Source organism: Rhinichthys klamathensis, unplaced genomic scaffold, assembly GCF_029890125.1.
Source record: "Rhinichthys klamathensis goyatoka isolate OS25496 unplaced genomic scaffold, OSU_Roscu_1.1 h1tg000126l_1, whole genome shotgun sequence".
In the NCBI taxonomy this organism is placed as follows: Eukaryota; Metazoa; Chordata; class Actinopteri; order Cypriniformes; family Leuciscidae; genus Rhinichthys; species Rhinichthys klamathensis.
Genome location: NW_026606663.1, coordinates 562,616 through 583,985, shown reverse-complemented (window position 1 = coordinate 583,985; position 21,370 = coordinate 562,616). Strand labels below are relative to the sequence as shown.

Sequence of the window (21,370 nt, the reverse complement as noted above, 5' to 3'; positions counted from 1 at the left end):
TAGGATAAATTTGTACAATCTGGTTACATTTTTGTACAATCTGCTTAAGTCCCACTGATGATACTTTTTTCTAAAAATCTTACATTTCTGTATGAATCGCAATGTACACTGTAAAAAAAATGTGATTTTAATAGTAAAAGATAGGAAAAGAAATGTAAATTGACATTGCCAGAATTCCATACGTGACACTTCACATTTGATGTATTTTCATACATTTGATGATGTAGAACTATTCTTCTTAGTTTTTTCCAATCAGTACATTAGGTTTTTATGTTACATTAATGTTTATTCCATTTCTTTAGTGTCATATGTGCATGATGGTGTTTACTATTCGTGTGAATGACACTGTGTGCCTTTTATATAGACTATTAGTATTTACTTTCTCAGCTTGTGATGATCTTTGATTCATCGTGTGAATTTCTCATCACCACCTGGTTTTGTTGCTGTCAGTGTACAAAGGCACAAAACAGATATTATTATAGGTTGGTAAATTTACTGTAAATTTAAGTTAAATCTGTTGCTACAATATTTTTTACTGTAGCCTAAGTTTCTGGCAAGAGCTGTTGTGGGTTTTTACCCTAAATTTCATGGCTTTTTTTAGTTTTATTTTTTTTACAGTGTATGAAATTCATATGAAATCGCCGCCTCATAAAATAGTTAGGCCTATATTTTCTCACGAGATCAGGTTGGTCCTGTAACTGTCAAGAGATTTTTCTTTCTCATTAAAGTGTCATTAATACTTTGTCACAAGTAGACTGACAATCTTTTAAACTAAGTCACGATGAGACAGAAGCTTGATTATATCGACATATCTTTTCTTCCATATGGTGCTCAAGTTGTTTAGCATAATCTATCAATGTTATTTGTTTATTAAATCACAGCAAAGCAATTTAAATATTTTATATATTATTTAATTTATTTAATCTTTGTCTACCAAATAAAAGTCAGCGAGGCCTATTGGCAAGCAGGTCTACTGATTAGTTTCTAGTGAAATTGCGAAAGATAGTCACCATTGGATTACTAATTAAAGCCAAGTACTAGTAGGCTAATAGGAATAATTGTTAAAACGGCTTGCCATAGCCTCACTGCACTGTGCTCCATAAATGTTTATGTCCTATAATCATCTGTAGGCTAGTACTGAAGGCTGCAGGAGCGGCGTCTTCTTTCTTCACCTCAGTGAACGCAAACCTCAGTCAGACCTACACACGGGAGGGGTGACAGTCGTGTCGGTGGACTTTTAGAAGTTTACACAATATTGTTTTGTTCTATCTGATCATTTTCAATGTTTCTTCTTCTGGAACATACATTTATAAACATTTTGAGGCGGGAAGGCGTCCCACTTTCCCTGTATGCCCGCGGAGAGCGATGATGGGACAGTTGTGCTGGATGTATGGTCAATGACAGGATGGATATCACTGGGATCCTCTCTATCGCTGTTGTATTTCGCTTCTCTGTCGGTGTCTACGGCGAGGTATGTAAACTCAGTTTGCTATGACTAATAAGTTCTTAGTCAGCTCACAAACAGTCAAACTGACTGTGATTTATTTATTGACGCGTTCCTTTAGTTTTAGTAGAGAGGAGTTCAGACGGCGACAAAAAGCTGTTTTTCAGGCTAGCCTAAATACGTGTACAGTAATGTTTTTTTTTTTACTAGTCTGTAAAATGAGATTGTACATTTTTCTTCTGTTAAATAAGTAGTTAGAATGGAAGTCGACACCCGAAAGGTTTACAATTTTGATCCTGCATATTATTATGACTCTTTTTGACGTCGTCACTGTGACATTAACGCCGTGTAGCTATCACGTGAAAGTGTGTGATTGTTACAGAAGGAATTATGCAGTCTTTGTTCGTTTTTTTTTGTAGCTGAGGTGTACTTTGCCCCGAATACATTTAATCTATTTAAAGTATCTAAATAACAAACACGAGATAACGACAGCCGTGCATGCATAGGCTATACACGTCCCTTATGCCATTTGTTTCCATAATATGTTGCGTTATAAGTTTTTATTTTGTTTAGGCCTATATTGTTTTTTTTATTATCATAATGTCCCTACTTAATTAAAAAAAAAACTATTTTAATATGTTCTTGTTACAGTTTAAGTATAGCCTACATTTAATTACTGGGGATATTAATGAACACCATGCACTTGCTATAGAGTTAGGAATAGAGTTTGATTTAGAGTTAGTTGCATGCAATTATGCATAATTTACTGCTATTTCTACAGTAAGTAGCCTACATGTAACAAATGTAACATGAAATAAAATACAACTGTAAAATAAAACATTAAACCAGTCTAAGTGGGTTTGCTGGTTTCAGATGGTTTAAGATGATCTTCAGCTGGTCTGCTGTGGCCTGACAAGCTGAAAAGTGTCAAAAACTTCACTAAAACCAGTCAACATACTTGAAAGCCACACTGTTAAGATGTTTAACCAGGGATATATGAATAAACAAAACATTCATGAACATAATAATAAAAACAGAACATAATTACTTGGGAGAATATACTTAAGCTGTACATATCCTGTGCAAGCTGAGCACATCACACAACCAAAGCTTAACCCTTCTATTGTCTTCGGGTCATTTAGGTTTTGGTATTGGAGTCAGGCATTGCGGCATTTTCAAGAACATCTAAACTAAAACATTTAGAGCAAATGTTCAGTTATATATGTTTACTGTTTAATATTTTATATGAAGGCCTAGACAGGGCTTTGACCAAGCCAGGATTAGGCCTTAGTTTAATTAGAACATTTAAATAGCTTTTGTAAACATGCCTTAGAAAAAATACTGGTGTGCATCTTGAGACAAAACAGTTTCTTAGGACAATAGGACAGTTACCGTATGCTTGCTGTTATTTTTTGTCTAGTTGTTCCTCAAGTCTGAAGGTTTGAGAAACTTGCATCTTATTTGTACTTACACCCTCTACTGCAAGCGTCCTGTCCCATCGTTTGCTTGCAGTTTAGTGAGGAATGAGGATGAGAGAAAACTAAAGTGTGATGCTCATTCCCTTCATCACCCAGCTCACACAGTAGCAGCTTGATGGCCATGAAAGTGTTCTTTGATCTCAGCTGAAGTACTGCTAAAGCATAACTGCTCCACACTATTAACTCATGTCTTTGTGACATTTTCCTGTCGTAAAGCAACGGATACCTTTAATAGCCTTCCTCTAGGGTGAAAAGAAAACCTCTGACTAAGGCTGGCAGCTGGTTTTTGGGATCAAAACAACACATAACTCAAACAAAACAAATACAATTATATAAACTACAAATAAGGCTGTATGTGTTCAAGTCTTAATTCATGTCTAGCATTATTATTATTCACTTCATTTATTGATCATGTCCTTATAAAAGTGTCATGCACATAAAAAAAAGTTTTTTTTTATTGACATCTATGGTTCCATGAAGATCTTTAACATCCAAGGCACATTTCCATTGCACAAAAGGTTATTTTTAGTGGAAAAGTCCTTTAGATTATTAAAATGATCTAAGAAAAAAAAAGAGGCTATTTTAAGAACTCTTCACTGAAAGGTTTTTTGAGAACCAAAAAATGGTTCTTCTATCTATGGCATCGCATCAAACCCCCCTTTATTTTTAAGAGTGTGGTACCGTGAAGGTATCAGATTGGAATACCATGATACTTTTGAATATATTAAACAAAATACCAATACCAAAATGAATACCAAATGATTACCCATTCATTTCGCAAGGTAATTCAAAGAATATGGTACAGAACATGTCCAAAAAAACTACATGTCCTTGTTACTTTTTATTTTTCTATTGAAAGAAAGAAGTAAACTTACTGTTGTTGTTTTGTCTTCATAGGCAAGACAGAGCGTTGTGTACCTAAATACCCTGCAGAGCTCAGGTAGGCACTCACATGCATTTACAAGTCTATATTTTTCACTATTTCTTAAAGGTTAAATTTTTGTTTGTGAGAACATTTGCTTGGGAAATTAAATTATGCCACCTAATTCAGGCACACACTCATTGGTTGCAGCTGAAATGTCACTGTATTTTGTTCTCGTAAAGAGCATCTCTTTCAGTGCCAAGAACCACATCCCTGCTTGGCACTGCAATACAACATTAACCGATGCAAAAATACTTGACTGCCAAGAGATAAATTTGTCGATGTTTCCCTACGGCAGAGTTAAAGAAATACTCAACCACAACAATCGCTTCTCAGACAAGATTGCCATGGAGAGAAACACAATATTCAATGTGCTTGTAATATGAGTAAAGCACAAACACTTACTGATGACAGTGAATGGATTTGAAGCAACTGTGGCATTAATGGGCTTTGAGGAGTCGCTAATTTGAGACTGAATGTCCCACTGTTTTTGCATATTACACGTGTCATATTCATATTCTGTGAACTTTATTGCTTTCCTTGCCTTCCAAGTCTGGACAGGTTTGTGCGCTGACATCCCTAGGGCAGGATGCTGAAATATACTCAACCTTCCACAGAACCGTCAACCTACTCCCAGTTCATGCTGGGGCAGTGTGAGATTCCTCTATGATTGCCTCATCTGTAGACTTATTTTACACAGGCCAGCAGCCTCTGCTGTTAAACCACTTATATTTAGTCTCTTATGATACCACCAGGAGTCTTGTTGGTGGTCTTTATCGTGCTCTATAACTGTAACACCATGATAAATATGACTGGAACTCAACCCTGATGCTATTTCAGCAAATTGCTTTACTGTATGTACAGACCGACATACAGCGTGGAACCTGAGCTCTCACGAGACGAGACGTGAGTGTGTTCAAGAAAAGATTTCAGACTCTTGAACTATTAACCGGCCAATGTGCACATATTTATAATGTCAAAAATATTTTTAAATTGGAAACATCAACAATCAAATCTCTTTTCCATAGATAAATTTTTTTGCTCATATACTGTACTATATAACACAGTGTATGGTGTTTTATCATCGACTTGCAATGCACATATTTATGATACTGAAATGCACATTATACAGGTCCTTCTCAAAAAATTTGCATATTGTGATAAAGTTCATTATTTTCCATAATGTAATGATAAAAATGAAACTTTCATATATTTTAGATTCATTGCACACCAACTGAAATATTTCAGGTCTTTTATTGTTTTAATACTGATGATTTTGGCATACAGCTCATGAAAACCCAAAATTCCTGTCTCAAAAAATTAGCATATCATGAAAAGGGTCTCTAAACAAGCTATTAACCTAATCATCTGAATCAACTAATTAACTCTAAACACCTGCAAAAGATTCCTGAGGCTTTTAAAAACTCTCAGCCTGTTTCATTACTCAAAACCGCAATCATGGGTAAGACTGCCGACCTGACTGCTGTCCAGAAGGCCATCATTGACACCCTCAAGCAAGAGGGTAAGACAGTAAGAAATTTCTGAACAAATAGGCTGTTCCCAGAGTGCTGTATCAAGGCACCTCAGGGAAGTCTGTGGGAAGGAAAAAGTGTGGCAAAAAACGCTGCACAACGAGAAGAGGTGACCGGACCCTGAGGAAGATTGTAGAGAAGGACCGATTCCAGACCTTGGGGGACCTGCGGAAGCAGTGGACTGAGTCTGGAGTAGAAACATCCAGAGCCACCGTGCACAGGCGTTTGCAGGAAATGGGCTACAGGTGCCGCATTCCCCAGGTCAAGCCACTTTTGAACCAGAAACAGCGGCAAGAGCGCCTGACCTGGGCTACAGAGAAGCAGCACTGGACTGTTGCTCAGTTTTGCATGTCATTCGAAAATCAAGGTGCCAGAGTCTGGAGGAAGACTGGGGAGAAGGAAATGCCAAAATGCCTGAAGTCCAGTGTCAAGTACCCACAGTCAGTGATGGTCTGGGGTGCCATGTCAGCTGCTGGTGTTGGTGCACTGTGTTTTATCAAGGGCAGGGTCAATGCAGCTAGCTTACAGGAGATTTTGGAGCACTTCATGCTTCCATCTGCTGAAAAGCTTTATGGAGATGAAGATTTCATTTTTCAGCACGACCTGGCACCTGCTCACAGTGCCAAAACCACTGGTAAATAGTTTACTGACCATGGTATTACTGTGCTCAATTGGCCTGCCAACTCTCCTGACCTGAACCCCATAGAGAATCTGTGGGATATTGTGAAGAGAAAGTTGAGAGACGCAAGACCCAACACTCTGGATGAGCTTAAAGCCGCTATCGAAGCATCCTGGGCCTCCATAACACCTCAGCAGTGCCACAGGCTGATTGCCTCCATGCCACGCCGCATTGAAGCAGTCATTTCTGCAAAAGGATTCCCGACCAAGTATTGACTATTGAGTGCATAACTGAACATAATTATTTGAAGGTTGACTCTTTTTTTTGTATTAAAAACACTTCTTTTATTGGTCGGATGAAATATGCTAGACAGGAATTTTTTGTGATTCCTTTTTGAGACAGGAATTTTGGGTTTTCATGAGCTGTATGCCAAAATCATCAGTATTAAAACAATAAAAGACCTGAAATATTTCAGTTGGTGTGCAATGAATCTAAAATATATGAAAGTTTAATTTTTATCATTACATTATGGAAAATAATGAACTTTATCACAATATGCTAATTTTTTGAGAAGGACCTGTATATTGGTACCAGTTATTGACTGATATTATATTTTTTTCATTTATTGGTTATATATCTGGTATATACAGTATATATATATATATATATAATTTAATATAATATAACCATTATCAAATGAATGTATGAATGTATAGATATTAAATTGATAATGGTTATATTAAATTATATTAATTACATTTCATTATATTATATTGCATTACATGTTTATCAGCAGCCATAACATCAAACAAATAATTATCAATATTTTATCATTAGATTATGGAAAGTTTTTTTTTTTGTTCGGTGAGATGTCAGATAGCCATGTCATCCTCTGTTGCCTCTGCCTAAATTGAGATAATCATAATGGATGGACTGGACGTTTAAAAATGGCTCACATTGGAAATCTAATACTGTTCCCTGATGAAACATGTTTTTAATAAGATATGGAATGATACTGTGTGAGGTTTTTTCAGTACTTTGTTTACAGTTATATTTGGAATAATGTTAGAAGAGGACGACGTAATAAAGTTTCAGTGATGCTTTAGCTCTAATATGCTTATCTTGGCCATCAGTCTTTAAGTGCACTTGTCTCAGCTCAATAGTCTAAAGTAATCTACACAAGCAGCAGGGTTAGGCTATGTGTCCGCTGGGTGTAGATTTGTATACGCATACAGGTGTAAATACTTTTCTGGCGTAACGTCTGCTAGCGTTTTGGCCCATAATACTCAGAGTATGAGATTGTCTCATCTCTCTCTCTCCCTAAGGGTTTAGCACCTGCTTCTAAAGAGAGACTAGGGCACAATGTCCTCTGTTTGATCCTGCACAACAGGACCATAAATTCTCAGGAGTTTTTTTTTTTTTTTTTCAGAACTGTTCGATTCTATGGAAGCTTGTTTCCACCACAGAATAAAAAATAAAAAAGTTAATTGTGACTTTGTATCTCACAATTCTAACTTTTTTTCTCACAATTGCGATTTTACATGTCGCAATTCTGACAATTTCAAAATTGTATGATATAAAGTCGCAATTGTGTGTTATAAAGTCAGAATCTCGTGATATAAAGTCGCAATTGCGAGAAATAAACTCGCAATTCTGACTTTTTTTCTCAGAATTGCATGTTTATATCTCGCAATTCTGACTTTATAACACGCAATTGGGAGATATAAAGTCAGAATTGCATGAAATAAAGTCGCAATTGTGATATATAAACGGAATTATAATTATAATATATAAGTCAGAATTATATCTCACAATTGTGTTTATATCTTGCAATTCTCACTTTATAACACTCAATTGCGACTTTTATATCATGCAATTCTGACTTTATATCTTCGGAGATGTAAAATTGTGATATAAATAGTTGCAATTATCTTTTACAATGTTTTATTCTGTGGCGAAAACAAGCTTCCAAACGATTCTGACATTTATTTGTAGTGGATAAGTTTCCCTTTAGTGAAACTATTGTTACTTGCCTAAACAAATGTTTGATATAATCTGAAATGATATGTGTTATGCCCCAAAGCACCCAATGAAGTGACTACTACTTTTTAAACATCCTTCTCTTGTGGTGGGTGGATTTAACGTCTGTCTCTTTTCTGAAAATACGTCAAGACTCTAGTTAAGCTTGCATTTGGACTGTGGGCACAAAGCCCAGGACTTTCTCCCATTCTAGTCACATTTCCAGAAAAGCATTAGAGAACAGACCGGCAGCGAATAGGGAACTGCTTAAGATAACTAATAAATTATGGATTGCTGTATTAAATGATTGTTTAAATGCTCACAAATTAATTTAACAACCCACACTAAAGCATGAAATTAAATTGTTGTTTCTGGCTGCCTGCTACACAGTAAATATTTTAGAGAATGCTCTCTCACATGAGACTTGTCTAGAATAGATCACATAATTTGATCACAACAATGCTCAATATTTGTTTTTACTTTAATGGTTTTGATTAGAATCTTTTGGAAAAAGAAGGTTCCTGATTGTGACTAACTGATGCAAGCAAGCACAGTTGCACACACACACACACACACACACACACACACACACACATTGTATAACACATCACTACAGGGCATGTAAGGTCTGAATCTGTGACTCCTCATAGTGGGTCCTCACAGGTCTTGCTGTTCCAGCAGAGCTGTAAGCCATCATTAGTATCTCACACTGCTGTTCCTCACCCTCTGCACCCAGAAGAAGGACTGTAGGGGTTTTCACTCATAGAAAAAAAGTTACAAGATAAGAAAGCTAATAAGACCACCTTAGGTTTGCAACACTGCTGCTTTGACATAACACAAGGTCCTATCAATTTAGGTCATGCACATTTTTTTCATGCCAAGGATTTTAAAATGAGTTGAGCTTTATTTGCCACTGCATTAAAATATTATTTTATGCTCCATCAATGGCATTATTCAAGTTTGAATGTTGAATTTAACTTTAAATTGTGTGCATGTTTCCCATAGGACCTCTGTCCTGCTCTGAGGGCTTCACTGAGCTGGGTTATTACAATGGATCTGTGTCTCAGACAGACTCTGGCTCTTCCTGTCTAAAATGGACTGACTTTCCCGACTACATGCTGCAGTACCCTGATCGTGGGCTGGGTGACCACAACCACTGTAGAAATCCTGACCGTGCATCCAACCCCTGGTGCTTTTTCAGGCAGAAGTCAGGAGCAATCGGATGGGCCTACTGCGACTGCCACCAGGGTGAGCATTCCTTGTTGTTGTTGTTTTTTTTAAACAAAAGCTTTATTGTTTTTTTAATATATTTTTGTACCTTGAGTTTTGAGGAAGAGTAAGGGACCATTCACGCAAAAAAAAAGAAAAAAAAAGCGAGACGCAGGTCAGTGGAATGTAAAAAAAATCATGCTCTTGAGATGCATTTTTAAAAGTTGAACTTCATTTAACTTGAGCAATGTGTTTTCAGAAGACAGGAGTGCAACGGTCAAACATGTCAATCCAGCGCATGTTTAGATAGAAAAACAATGGAAAAGCAGAGCAGTGGAATGCAAAAAAACATTTTGTGTGGACAGACCCTAGTGTAAAAGTGACAAAAGCCATTTACAAACCAACCAACACATGTGCAAAACTATTTCTGATCGGAAGCTTGAAAATGATAAGTGTTACTATGCAAAAATGTTTAATCAGGTTGTTTCTTCAAAATGTAGAGCAGGCTGGTTATCGTTACAGATATTATATCAGTCTAGCATGACTTTCCCATGGAACATTTTAGACATCAGAGATATACTTTGACCAGCTAAGTTATAATTAGGTAAATTATGCACATATGTTCTAGACATATTAAAGTGTACCCACAGACTGGTATATCTGACAAACGTGTGAGCTAATTCTGATTCATCTTTATTATTCTCAAATTAATTACCGTTATGATCAACACGTGCCTAACTGTATGTATGTATGTATGTATAGGTTTATTTACATGTTTATTTATATATTCATTAATTTACAGGTTTATTTATTTATTTTAGGTTTAAAAGGTTTAAAACAAAAGCATAAACAAAATGCATTGTACATAGAGATTGAAGCACCAGCTAATTTGTATCTAAGTTTCCTTTTTGAGTCCTTTACATACAAATGGATTATTGGAATACACTCATTCCATATTAAATCAGTTGTCATCACAATTCAAATAGCTGCTGTACATACATACAGTAAATAAGAGAAACAACTAGAATATTAAAAAATGCCGAAAATAAAAGAACATTTGGGGCTTGTTGCAGGTGGCTCTAGTCTTGCTACATTTGACATTGAAAAGTTCTTACTATACCGTGCTGTGTGTGTTTATTAAGTGAATGTGTCCTGGTGAGTATTTGTGTCATAGCTGTCATATTAGCGTAGGTGTTGTTGTACAGAAATCGAGTGACGTTTATTATGGCAGTCAGCACACAGCCAACAGTCAAGGATTCTCTCTGTCCTCTCTTTTTATTATACTCTATTCATCTTCCCCTGTCTATGCATTTATTGTCTAATAATCAATCAGACTCACGTCCCTCGTGTGTATTTGTTACTCTATTACTCCTATTCAGAAAGTGTCTGTTCACTGCCTCTCTGGATCTCTTTGTGCTGGTCTGTCATCATCACCTGCCTGTGTCTGAGGTTCAGTCCTGAGCCTGATTAGTCCTGATTATTTCTGTCTGCCTTTCTCCTCCTTTTCTTTTCAGTGTAATAACATTAAACACGGTTACAGACTCAAACAATTAGTGTGTATTTAAATTCATGTCTGTGAGCATGGCGTGTGGCAGCAAGATGATAATTAGCAAGACACAGTGTCTCTAATGTGATCATTCTGTACTAATTATAGAGAGTTGATTCACAGAGTCTGTAGATGTAAATGGGTGATAGTGGGGTAAGCTGTGCCACTTTTACTTAAGTTGTCCTCTAGTCAAGGAGAAAGAAGACACGGAGGTAAAAGCTAATTATATTTCAGGATGTCTGCTCTCCACTGAATAGAAAGAAGACAGTATCTGCAACAATAAGGAAATGGAGAATTGGATTTCTCAAAACATAATAAGCATTTGATAAGCATATATATATATATATATATAGTAACGGGTGCGTAGGGGCGAGGTAGAGAGAGAATCCAAGTGACCAAAAGGACCAAAAAGACAAAAACACAGATAATCCAGACCGGGAAACAGGCAAATAGTCCACACAAACACAAAGATTTCACATTGTCACATTGAACTGAACGTGATAATCTTGTACCATATTGATATAAAAATACAGAGAGAAAGAAAATATATTCAATTCTTTATCAACAATATGAAGTGCATTACATATTACATCACGTCAGGGTTTCCCAAACTGGGTTTCTTGAAGGAACTGCAGGGGGTTTGTGAGTTTAATGAAAAGATATTAAGTAATTAAATCATAAAAATGTAGGATTCAAATAAATCAATAAAAATAAAACACTTACTAAGAAAGATTCAATATTTTATTTGTTTACCTGCATGCCATGTGACCATTAACTGACATCAGAGAAACAACTTAATTGTATTACTTATTATTATTAAAATTATTATTATAATTGACTTTATTTTATTATTGACCAAACTATATAGATATTCAAGGGAAAGTTAAATGTTTTGTTACATATCAAAATCTCTGAATGTGTTAGATTCTGCACCTATTTCTCCAGGTGAGGCTCGGTTGGTGGGGGCTTCGTCTAATAAAAGTGGACGTCTTGAGGTTTACCTGAATGGCCGTTGGGGAGCAGTGTGTGACATTCACCTGACTGATCGAGATGCCAGTGTGATCTGTAGACAACTGAGGCTCGGGTATAAGCTGCAAACTCTATTCATTATCAGCTAGAGGCTCTGTACTGATTAACGCTCAGTATGTGCTCTCATTTAATTACCTGCTAACTCCCCAACAGTGAAATCGGCACTGCGCTTCGGCACTCTTACTTTGGACCTGGATCTGGTCTCTTCCACTTTGAACGTCTTGGCTGCCATGGCAATGAAGATTCTCTGCTGAAGTGCCGGAGCCGGAAATATGTCTCCGGCGACTGTAACCATGGCAATGAGGCCGGAGTGGTGTGTGCTGTTCCAGAGGGTAAGTTCGTTTTTTTTCATTTGAGTGGGGTATTCTGTATATACTTTCAAATTTGATCCATTTAATGCATGAAAAAAAGTATTCATTTTCTTTCACTTTAATTTACTTCAACTTTTGAAAGGTATATAAATATAGATGTACGTATAGACATAGATATAGATATATAGGGCCTATATAGATGTAGATATAGAGAGAGAACAAATGCAAGTTAGGAAACATTATCTTTGTCACATGCTGTCAATTAAATTTCTCAGATTCACAGTTCATAAAGCAATAGCTGAGCTTCCTGGATCTGCTGATCATACTCCTGTAAGATATATTTGCATCAGTGTTTTAGTGTGGAAAGGCCTTCTGTGGAGCTAAATGAAGACAGAATTCATGACAGACAGAAGCAGAGTCATAAACCGTGTGCCTGTTGTAATGGGACAGTTTGCTAGAACAAGGTCAGGTATATTTAGCGAGAGCTGTGAATTATTCACACAGAAACATTAGGAAGGAGAAAGCAATCTGAGATCTCTGAGGCTTTGCCAAGGGTTCTTACACATCCCCATCATGTATCACGCACACATACATGCTACTAAGCATTATGCCATATGTGGGAGACATATATCTTGTTAAAGTACCTCTACTGATGCATATAGCATCATAGTTTTAAGCTTCTGCTCTCAAGATAGTGTGAAATGTTTCACTGATTATTTTGTCCTAATCATTCTCTGCTGCAGTAAATGAATTATCGGTTGATCGTTTTGCTTAGGTAATGGTGCCCCCCTGAGGCTCGTGGGAGGCCTTGAGGATTTTGAGGGGCGTGTGGAGGTGTACCATAATGGGAGGTGGGGTACTATCTGTGATGACCAATGGGATGATATTGATGCTGAAGTGGTTTGCAGACAGTTGGGGTTGGGGTAAGTAATATGTCATCATTTGTATCCTTTTTGATGCCCCCAAATATGACTTCATGAATAAAATCCCATTTGTACTATACTGAGTGTTTTTTTTTTAAGAAATACAACTTAAATATAATACTTCCAATTAAATCATTTATATATATATATTAAAATAAAATATAATATTATCTGGAAAATATTTATTTTCTATTAAGTTGACAGAGATTGGATTGTATTTTTTTTTTTTTTTTTTTTTTAACTGTTTTAACCCTATACCTGTGCTTTGTCTTTGTTGAAATCTTCATGTAGCAATCTCTCTATCCAAAACTAATTTCTCCTTGGGGAGACAAATAAAGATACTTTGACTTTGACTTCATACCTTTAAACCTATACCTCATACCTTCATACCGTAGATAAAAAGGAAAATATAATTGTTAAATATCTTAAGTTAACATGTTAACTTTGACAGCCCTAAAAAATTAATTTAGTAAAAAATAAAAAACAAACAAAGAAATTTCCACGATCTGCCTTGTTGCTTTCCATTTGAAAAAATCAACAACCTTATTTTAAAAGCGTGAGTACGAGGATATATTGCAAGTTCTTCTAATGTTGCATGAAAGCTTTTGAAAGTAAGGACATCATCAGGATTTTACTGAGCTCTTTTCTGTTTAGATAATATTTATAAATAATTTTTTGCTTTGAGCTGGGAGACACTGATGATGTCATGCACAAGTCTGAGTGCTGCTTAAAAGGACAGTCCTTTTTTACGCGCTAGCACAGTGAGTGAACTTTATTAATATAGATGAATGGAAGGAGTGTATGAATGATTGATGGGGTGCAGGGATTCACTCCATGAATCTGCAGTGGGATCGAAAGCAACTGATTTTACCCTTCACTATCCATCTAACACATTTTTTTCTGTTCTGTTTTCTATACACACGCACACACAGACTCAAATACTTTGCTGTGTTCACTTTCTACTACACTTCTCACTATCCTCTTATTGTACATTATATACATCAATAATGATTATCTTGAATGCCTATGCACTGTAAGTATCAATACAAAGTTATGTAACTGAACTATGGTACCTCTGTATCTTTTCTTTCACCAATGCTGCATTTATTTAATCAAAATTACAACAATTGTGTCATAGAATTGTAATAGTATTAGACTTTAAGTAACTATTATTTATTGTAATATACTTATAGTTTAATTTATTCTTGGCTGGCAAAGCTGAATTTTGAGCATCCATTAAGGCCCGTTCACACAAAGGACAAGAACTATAACGATAATAAATGTAAAGTTTTAAAAATCAAATAATAGCAGAGCCCACACTATAACTATAACAATATAGATTTTTTCAAGCCAATCAGAATCCATCACGCTTTAAAGAGCTTGAGGATTTAAAGCGTCAGACAATAAAACTGCAGCATGTGCATAATAAACAGAACAAGGTTTTGTTATAGTTGTCTTTATAGTTATTGTTCTTTGTGTGAATGGGGGAACTTGGTGGTTACTCCAGTTTTCAGTGTCGCATGATCATTTAAAAATCATTCTGATTTGGTACCCAATTTCTTATTATTATCAATGTTGAAAACAGTTTTGCTGCTCAATGTTCTTGTGGAAACCATGATACATTTTTTTCAGGATTCTTTGATGAATAGAAAGTTCAAACAAAATTTTGAAATACTTTTATTTTGTGAAATTTAAATGTCTTTACTGTCATTTTTGATTGATTTAATGTATTCATTAAAAAAAAAAAAGTACTGACCCCAAACTTTTGAAAAGGAATGTGTTTCTTGACTGTTTTGGCATAGGAAAGAATCACAGGCATTTGTTTATTTTTAGTGGTGTACCAAAGGCGTGGACATGGGCACACTTTGGGCAGGGCACTGGGCCTATCGTACTGGATGGCGTGCACTGCACAGGAAATGAACTGTCTCTTGAGGAATGTCCTCATGCGCCCTGGGGCCGGCACAACTGTGACCACATGGAGGACGCTGGAGTGTCTTGTAACCCATTTACAGGTGAAGATGACATGAACTGTGTCAGACAACATCCCTGCCCGTATGATAACACATTGAAAGTACTATAGGGACCAAAAGTCCTGCCCCTTTTACTTTTATCACCATTTCATCTGTCTGTATAAGTGCATAGATTAAACATATCCATGCTAATGCTGATGTAGATGGAGTGTTGCGTCTAGTAGGAGCTGATAGCCCATGGGAAGGACGCCTTGAGGTTTATTACGCTGGAGAATGGGGCACCGTATGTGATGACAACTGGACTGGACGTCACGCCCAGGTGGTATGTCGACAGCTGGGTTATCGGTAAGCTGATTGATAACATATTCCTAATGTAAATGTATGTAAGCATATGATGTGCTACTTTGAAGTAACTAAAAGCAGCACATTTTTGCATATTAGATGTTTTCAAGTTTGATTTGAGATCTTTAGGTCTCAGGAAACCAGGAATGTATGACTGTCTAAGTCAGGGATGGGCAACTTCAGTCCTGGAGGGCCACTGTCCTACAGAGTTTAGCTCCAACCCTGAAAAAATCACCTGCCTGTAACTTTCTAGTAATCCTGAAGACCTTGATTAGCTTGTTCAGGTGTGTTTAATTAGGGTTGAAGCTAAACTCTGTAGGACAGTGGCCCTCCAGGACTGAAGTTGCCCATCCCTGGTCTAAGTGTTCTCATTTAGCCGTCTGATCTGTTGCTGCAATACCGCTATTTGTCCAACAGAGGGCGTGCTGAGGTGGCTCCAGATGGGATGTATGGGGAGGGTACAGGGTTGATCTTGCTGGATGAGGTGAAATGTGAAGGGGGCGAGAGCTCTCTGCTGGACTGTGCTCATGGTCAGTGGGGGCAGCATGATTGCTCCCACAGTGAAGATGTGGGCATACGCTGTGAAAGAGAAGGACATAACAATGAAATTCCTGAAGTGGCTCCTGCCGCAGGTGCGTAAACTCCATGTAAACACTTTTATTAGCTTTATCGTCATCAAGAGTAACATAAAATCCTAACCAGATGTTACACAAGAAGAAACATTTTACACTTTTAAGAGCCCTCCAAACCAAATTGGATAGGCTACTAGGAAATATCATATTTTATAATATGGCATGTTTGCATATTTATATATGCTTATAAAAAAACATTGTATCTTGAAGAACATGGTTAGAACATGGAGTAAAAAATATTGAAATCATCAGAAAGTGATTTGTTGCTCTGACATCAAATCTTCGTTAACATAATGTGATTTTAAAAGAATTATTAAAAAAAAGCTATTTTCTGTCATTTCAGGCACCATATTGACACCATATTGTAGGGCTGTATAACAAGAGTGCCCGTAAAAACATTCTTAGCCAATGAAATGGCTTTGTACCCCACGTGGGGGATATGATTTTGCATAACATCAAGAATGGATTTACATTGTAACTAATTATATATTCATTTTATTCTCACATATTCACCGCTTGTTCAAGTCTATAGAGGCCCATATTTTCTGTGCTGTTTCTAGCTATGCTGTGGTTCCAGGTCCCCTGGTGAGGCTGGTGGATGGTGAGAGCCGTAAGGAGGGCCGCGTAGAGGTGTTTATTAATGGCCAGTGGGGCAGCGTGTGTGATGACGGTTGGAATGACATCAATGCTGGAGTGGTCTGCAGACAGCTAGGATTCATGTAAGCATGTTTCATGTGATCAAAGATCATCTCAAAATCTTCAGACACTTACTTGTTCCTCTTTCCCCTTTTCAATATCAGTGGGGTCTCGAAGGCCCGCTCCATGGCTTATTTCGGCGAGGGCCAGGGACCCATCCATCTGGATAACGTAAAGTGCGTTGGAACAGAGGCTTCGTTGGGTGAGTGTTCAGCTGTAGGCCCGGACGGCCATGATTGCAGGAACAGTGAGGACGCAGGGGTCATCTGTGATTACACCACTGAACCTGTAAAGTACAGCGGCATGAGCAAACAGGAATGTGGTTTGAGACCCAACACACAGAGGCGCAGGAGAAGGATCATTGGAGGAGACAAGTCTCTACGGTAATGGACGTCTGGCTTCATATTATTTGCTAACATTGTAACATCTGCATTGTTTTTATGAATCTCTGTATTTATTGTTTATTGGCCAGCTGCCATTGTTATTGTCTTATATTGCACTGTGGTCACTAGAGAACAACATATAATGCTTGTATATTTACAGTTACATGAAAGTGACTAAATTTACTGTATAATCATGTGTTTGATATTAAACAGCAAATCTGTTTTAGATTTAAAGGTATAGGTCACCAACATTTTTAATTCTTTCATCATTTACCCACCCTCATGTACTTCCAAACCTGTATTTCTTCCCTGGAACAAAAAAAAGAAGAGATTTTGAAGAATGTGCTGCCCACTCTTTTCCATATCATGAAAATGAAGGTGGATTCTGGCTGTTCTAAAATGGTGTAATTCTTTGGTCCTTATCTAATAATTAATTCAAAGTACACTACCTTTAAAAAGTTTACTTTTATTTATTAAAAATCAAAAGTGACAGTAAAGACATTTATAATGTTACAAAAGATTTCTGTCAAATAAATGCTGTTCTTTTGAACTGTCTATTCATTAAAAAGAATCCTGAAAAAATTATCACAGTTTCCGCAAAAATATTAAGCAGCAGTGTTTTCAACATTGACAATATAAAGAAATGTTTGTAACAAATCAGCATGTTAGAATGATTCTGTTAGAAGGATCATGTGACACTGAAGACTGGAGTAATGATGCTGATAATTCAGCTTTGCCAAAATATATGTAAAATATAAATCAGTTATTTTAAATTTCGTATTTCAAAATGTTACTGTTTTACTTAATTTGTGATCAATATATACCGTATATATATTAAACTTTAAAAACAATGATTAAGATGCGTACAATTGTAAGTTCAAGGTCACTGAAAATGTTTTGTTTTGGTGATTACACCACATTCAATTTCAATTTTAATTTACATTTTTATAAATGGTGTCAAAGTGTTAACCATATGAAACCAACATGAACACAAAGAGTACTTTTCTTGGCACATGTGTTTTTAACCATGTGTAACTGTCATGTAGTGGGGACTGGCCGTGGCAAGTATCTTTGTGGCTGAGGTCTCAATCGAAAGGCACACATCCACTTTGTGGGGCGACTCTCATCAATTCCTGTTGGGTCATTACTGCAGCTCATTGCTTCAAGAGGTGAGAGAGAGACTCTACTGACATCTAGTGGCTCTCCATAGAATGATAACCACTTTACACTGTAACAATTGATGCCATTCATGACATATTGGCAATAAATAAACATGCTGTGCATGAACATCTCTTTTTTCAGGTTTGGTTCTGACCCCTCCCGTTACGTGCTGCGGCTCGGCGACTACCACACAGAGGAGAGGGACGACTTTGAGCGCACTCTCTCTCCTGAGCGCATCGTAATCCACAGGAAGTATAACAGCCAGGGCTGGGAGTATGATATTGCCTTACTGAAGTTGAAGGGGACAGATGGGAACTGTGTGGCCTTTAACCCGCACACTAATGCAGTTTGCCTTCCGGCTCACAGCAACAAGAGCGGCAAGAGGCCCATCGCCTGTGTTATTACCGGCTGGGGAATTACAGGTACTGCAAACTTAAACATATGCAAAGTGATTTGAACACACAGATGATGAGTAATTGCTTTCTTTAGAATCGAAGACCTATGCTAATAATGCTGGGTAAAAAAACAATATGAATATGAATTATTTATAAACAGTAGGCTATATTAAATAGAATAAGGAAAATTTAGATAAAAAACTATTTTTGCAAACAAATATTTACATGTGTAAATATTATAATATGACAATTAAAATACAGTAACATTCAAAAGTTTGGGGTTGGTAAGACTTTTTTTATTTATTTTTATGTCTTATGCCCACCAAGACTGCATTTTTTAGGCTAAATAAAATATACAGTAAAATATTGTCAAATATAAAAAACATTTTTCTATTTTAATATATATTTTAAAAATGTAATAGGATTTGAAATTAAATCGAAACTGAAACTGAAATTAATTTTCAGCAGCCATTGCTCCAATCTTCAGTGTCAGTGTCACATGATCCATCGGAAATCATTCTAATATGCTGATTTGCTGCTCAACAAATATTTCTAATTATTATCGATGTTGAAAACAGTTAAAAACGGCTTAATATTTTTGTTGGAAACCGTGATGCATTTTTTTCCTGAATTTTTTGCTGAATAGAAAGCTCAAAAGAACAGTCTTTCAAAAGGAAAATCTTTTGTAACATTATTTCTATCATGACAACTCTCAAAAGATTTTTAGCATGGTAATGGATATGACAATGTTAATGTATTTGGTCTTGGCGGAATAAATCTGCTACGCTGCTGCTGCTGAATTGCTGCTGTTGATTATTGCTGCTGCAGAGCAAGTAAAGGAACTTGCTACTGCCAATATATACACGACACACTGCTGAGAATGTAAGACATACTTCTGCTGCACAAATAGCACATATCAAGTACCCATAGCAGATCTATACAGGTGGAGCTGGGGAAGGTGGAGAGTTTTAGACAAACTTTAAATGCCATTTAAATGTTGAGCAGCAAGCTTATTGGCTGCAGTGCAGATGCGACATGAACCAATCAGCTTGTGCCAAGTACTTAATGCTGTAAATATCATCAGCTTGCGTTAAGGACCCATCAGCCTGCGCCATCTATAGTTTCATGACAGAACTAGTAGGCATAAATGTATTTACTGTCACTTTTAATCAATTTAATGCGTCCTTGCTAAATAAAAGAATGTAAAAGTAGTACATCTTACTGACCCCAAACCTTTGAATAGTACTGTATATTTTATTTATTTACATACATTGAAATGTTTTTTTTTTTTAAGGTTTGGAGATGCTTATTTTTTCTCTTCTTGTATTAGACTCTGAGTATTCCCGAACACTACTGCAAGCCTGGGTTCCATTACTGCCCTCTTGGAAGTGTAAAAAACGCTACGGCAGTCGCTTCACCAGCCGCATGTTGTGTGCCGGGAGTTTGTCGAACCATCGGCGTGTGGACAGTTGTCAGGGTGACAGTGGGGGTCCCCTGGTGTGCCAGGGCGATGGTGGGCACTGGATGCTCACAGGAATCATCTCCTGGGGTCATGGTTGTGGCGACCCCACCTATCCTGGTGTATACACACGGGTCGGCCGGTTCCTGAAGTGGATTGAGAAAGTCACCCACAGCCCTGCCAAAGCGTGATGTTACAGTGTTGGCATTAAAGCCACTTATTGCATTGTATAAATATATATTATGTAGGAAGGGATCACCAGCTGACCATTAGGTTTAAAGCAGGTTTGATTCCGGTTTTTGCGTTGCACATTTTACCACATACCATTTCAGTTCCATTTCTGTACACTTGAAACGTTCGTGAACATGCACAAGAACGTAAAGCCACAAATGTATGTTTTTGAGGGACAGCTGCATTAAGTGAGTGGAGTTTTCCAGGACTGAAAGGTCTTTGACAGATAAGCCTTTGTAAATATGTCATTTTGCACTAATCTGCATGCCAACAAAGTGGAGCATCTGTGGGAGGTCTGTGTTCTAGTCTGGCTTTTCTGGATTCTTAAGTCAGTTCACATATTGCACTTAAACATATTTTGTTGAGCTGGAGTTCATTAAGGTAAGGAGCACCATGCATATATATGTAAAGATTTATCAACATTCCACATGTATGTTGGTTATTTGTACTCTTATTGAAGGTATAGGGTACGACTATCATTATTGAGTTTTTCAGGTGGGATGCAAAAAAAACTGTGTCAGTTTATTTATACATATAACATTTTTCAAAAGCCCCTACTGAAGAGATATCAGTGAAATGAAGCATTGGACTGTTAATCGGCTGGATGACTTGGCGACATGGTGATTAACAAAATATGAGATGATATATAGCAAAGAACTATATAAATGCTTTTGCGTTCACTTGAAAAACTTTTGCATTTGTACAAAACAGGTGCTGTAAATACTATGATGTGGGTGGAAAACGCAAAGTTTCTCGGGGAAACGCAATACTTTTGCAAACGAACCCAAAAGTGTTGTGAGCGAATTTAAATGTATTGACATATAATTATTCCTCCTATCTCATATTTTTTTCACCACCTTAGCCTTAGGGGCTTTGTAGTATGTTATATTAGGTAAAAATTACAATACAAAAGACTAATATCCAGGGAAACACACTTTAAAACCTAAAACTATCTTTTTTCATATTTATTTCACATATGGTCAGAATCTGCAGCTGAAAAGTAAATTATGTCAGTCATTATATTACATGGAAGTTGTGTTAAAGGGGCTTGAGTGATGTTGTTACATTT

At 36.8% G+C, this 21,370-nt stretch overlaps 1 protein-coding gene across 1 annotated transcript; it reads left to right on the top strand.

Annotated features, from left to right (window-relative positions):
* Window positions 1–1,141: 1,141 nt before the first annotated feature.
* si:ch211-51a6.2 (neurotrypsin) lies at window positions 1,142–20,785 on the top strand. The gene is made up of 14 exons (XM_056256317.1): window positions 1,142–1,471; window positions 3,820–3,862; window positions 9,020–9,262; window positions 11,715–11,853; window positions 11,952–12,130; window positions 12,885–13,032; window positions 14,866–15,044; window positions 15,206–15,347; window positions 15,762–15,976; window positions 16,554–16,695; window positions 16,777–17,055; window positions 18,102–18,224; window positions 18,358–18,638; window positions 19,942–20,785. Exons 1-14 carry the CDS (start codon window positions 1,391–1,393, stop codon window positions 20,259–20,261), a joined length of 2,514 nt encoding a protein of 837 aa, XP_056112292.1. The 5' UTR covers window positions 1,142–1,390; the 3' UTR covers window positions 20,262–20,785.
* The last annotated feature ends 585 nt before the right edge of the window (window positions 20,786–21,370 follow it).

Excerpts from the sequence above, each read along its gene's own strand:
- si:ch211-51a6.2 (XM_056256317.1), top strand. The coding sequence starts at position 1,391 with ATGGTCAATGACAGGATGGATATCACTGGGATCCTCTCTATCGCTGTT. Across the intron at positions 16,696-16,776 it reads TGCAGACAGCTAGGATTCAT|TGGGGTCTCGAAGGCCCGCT; the intron begins GTAAGCATGTTT and ends TTTCAATATCAG. Across the intron at positions 18,225-18,357 it reads GCAGCTCATTGCTTCAAGAG|GTTTGGTTCTGACCCCTCCC; the intron begins GTGAGAGAGAGA and ends CTCTTTTTTCAG.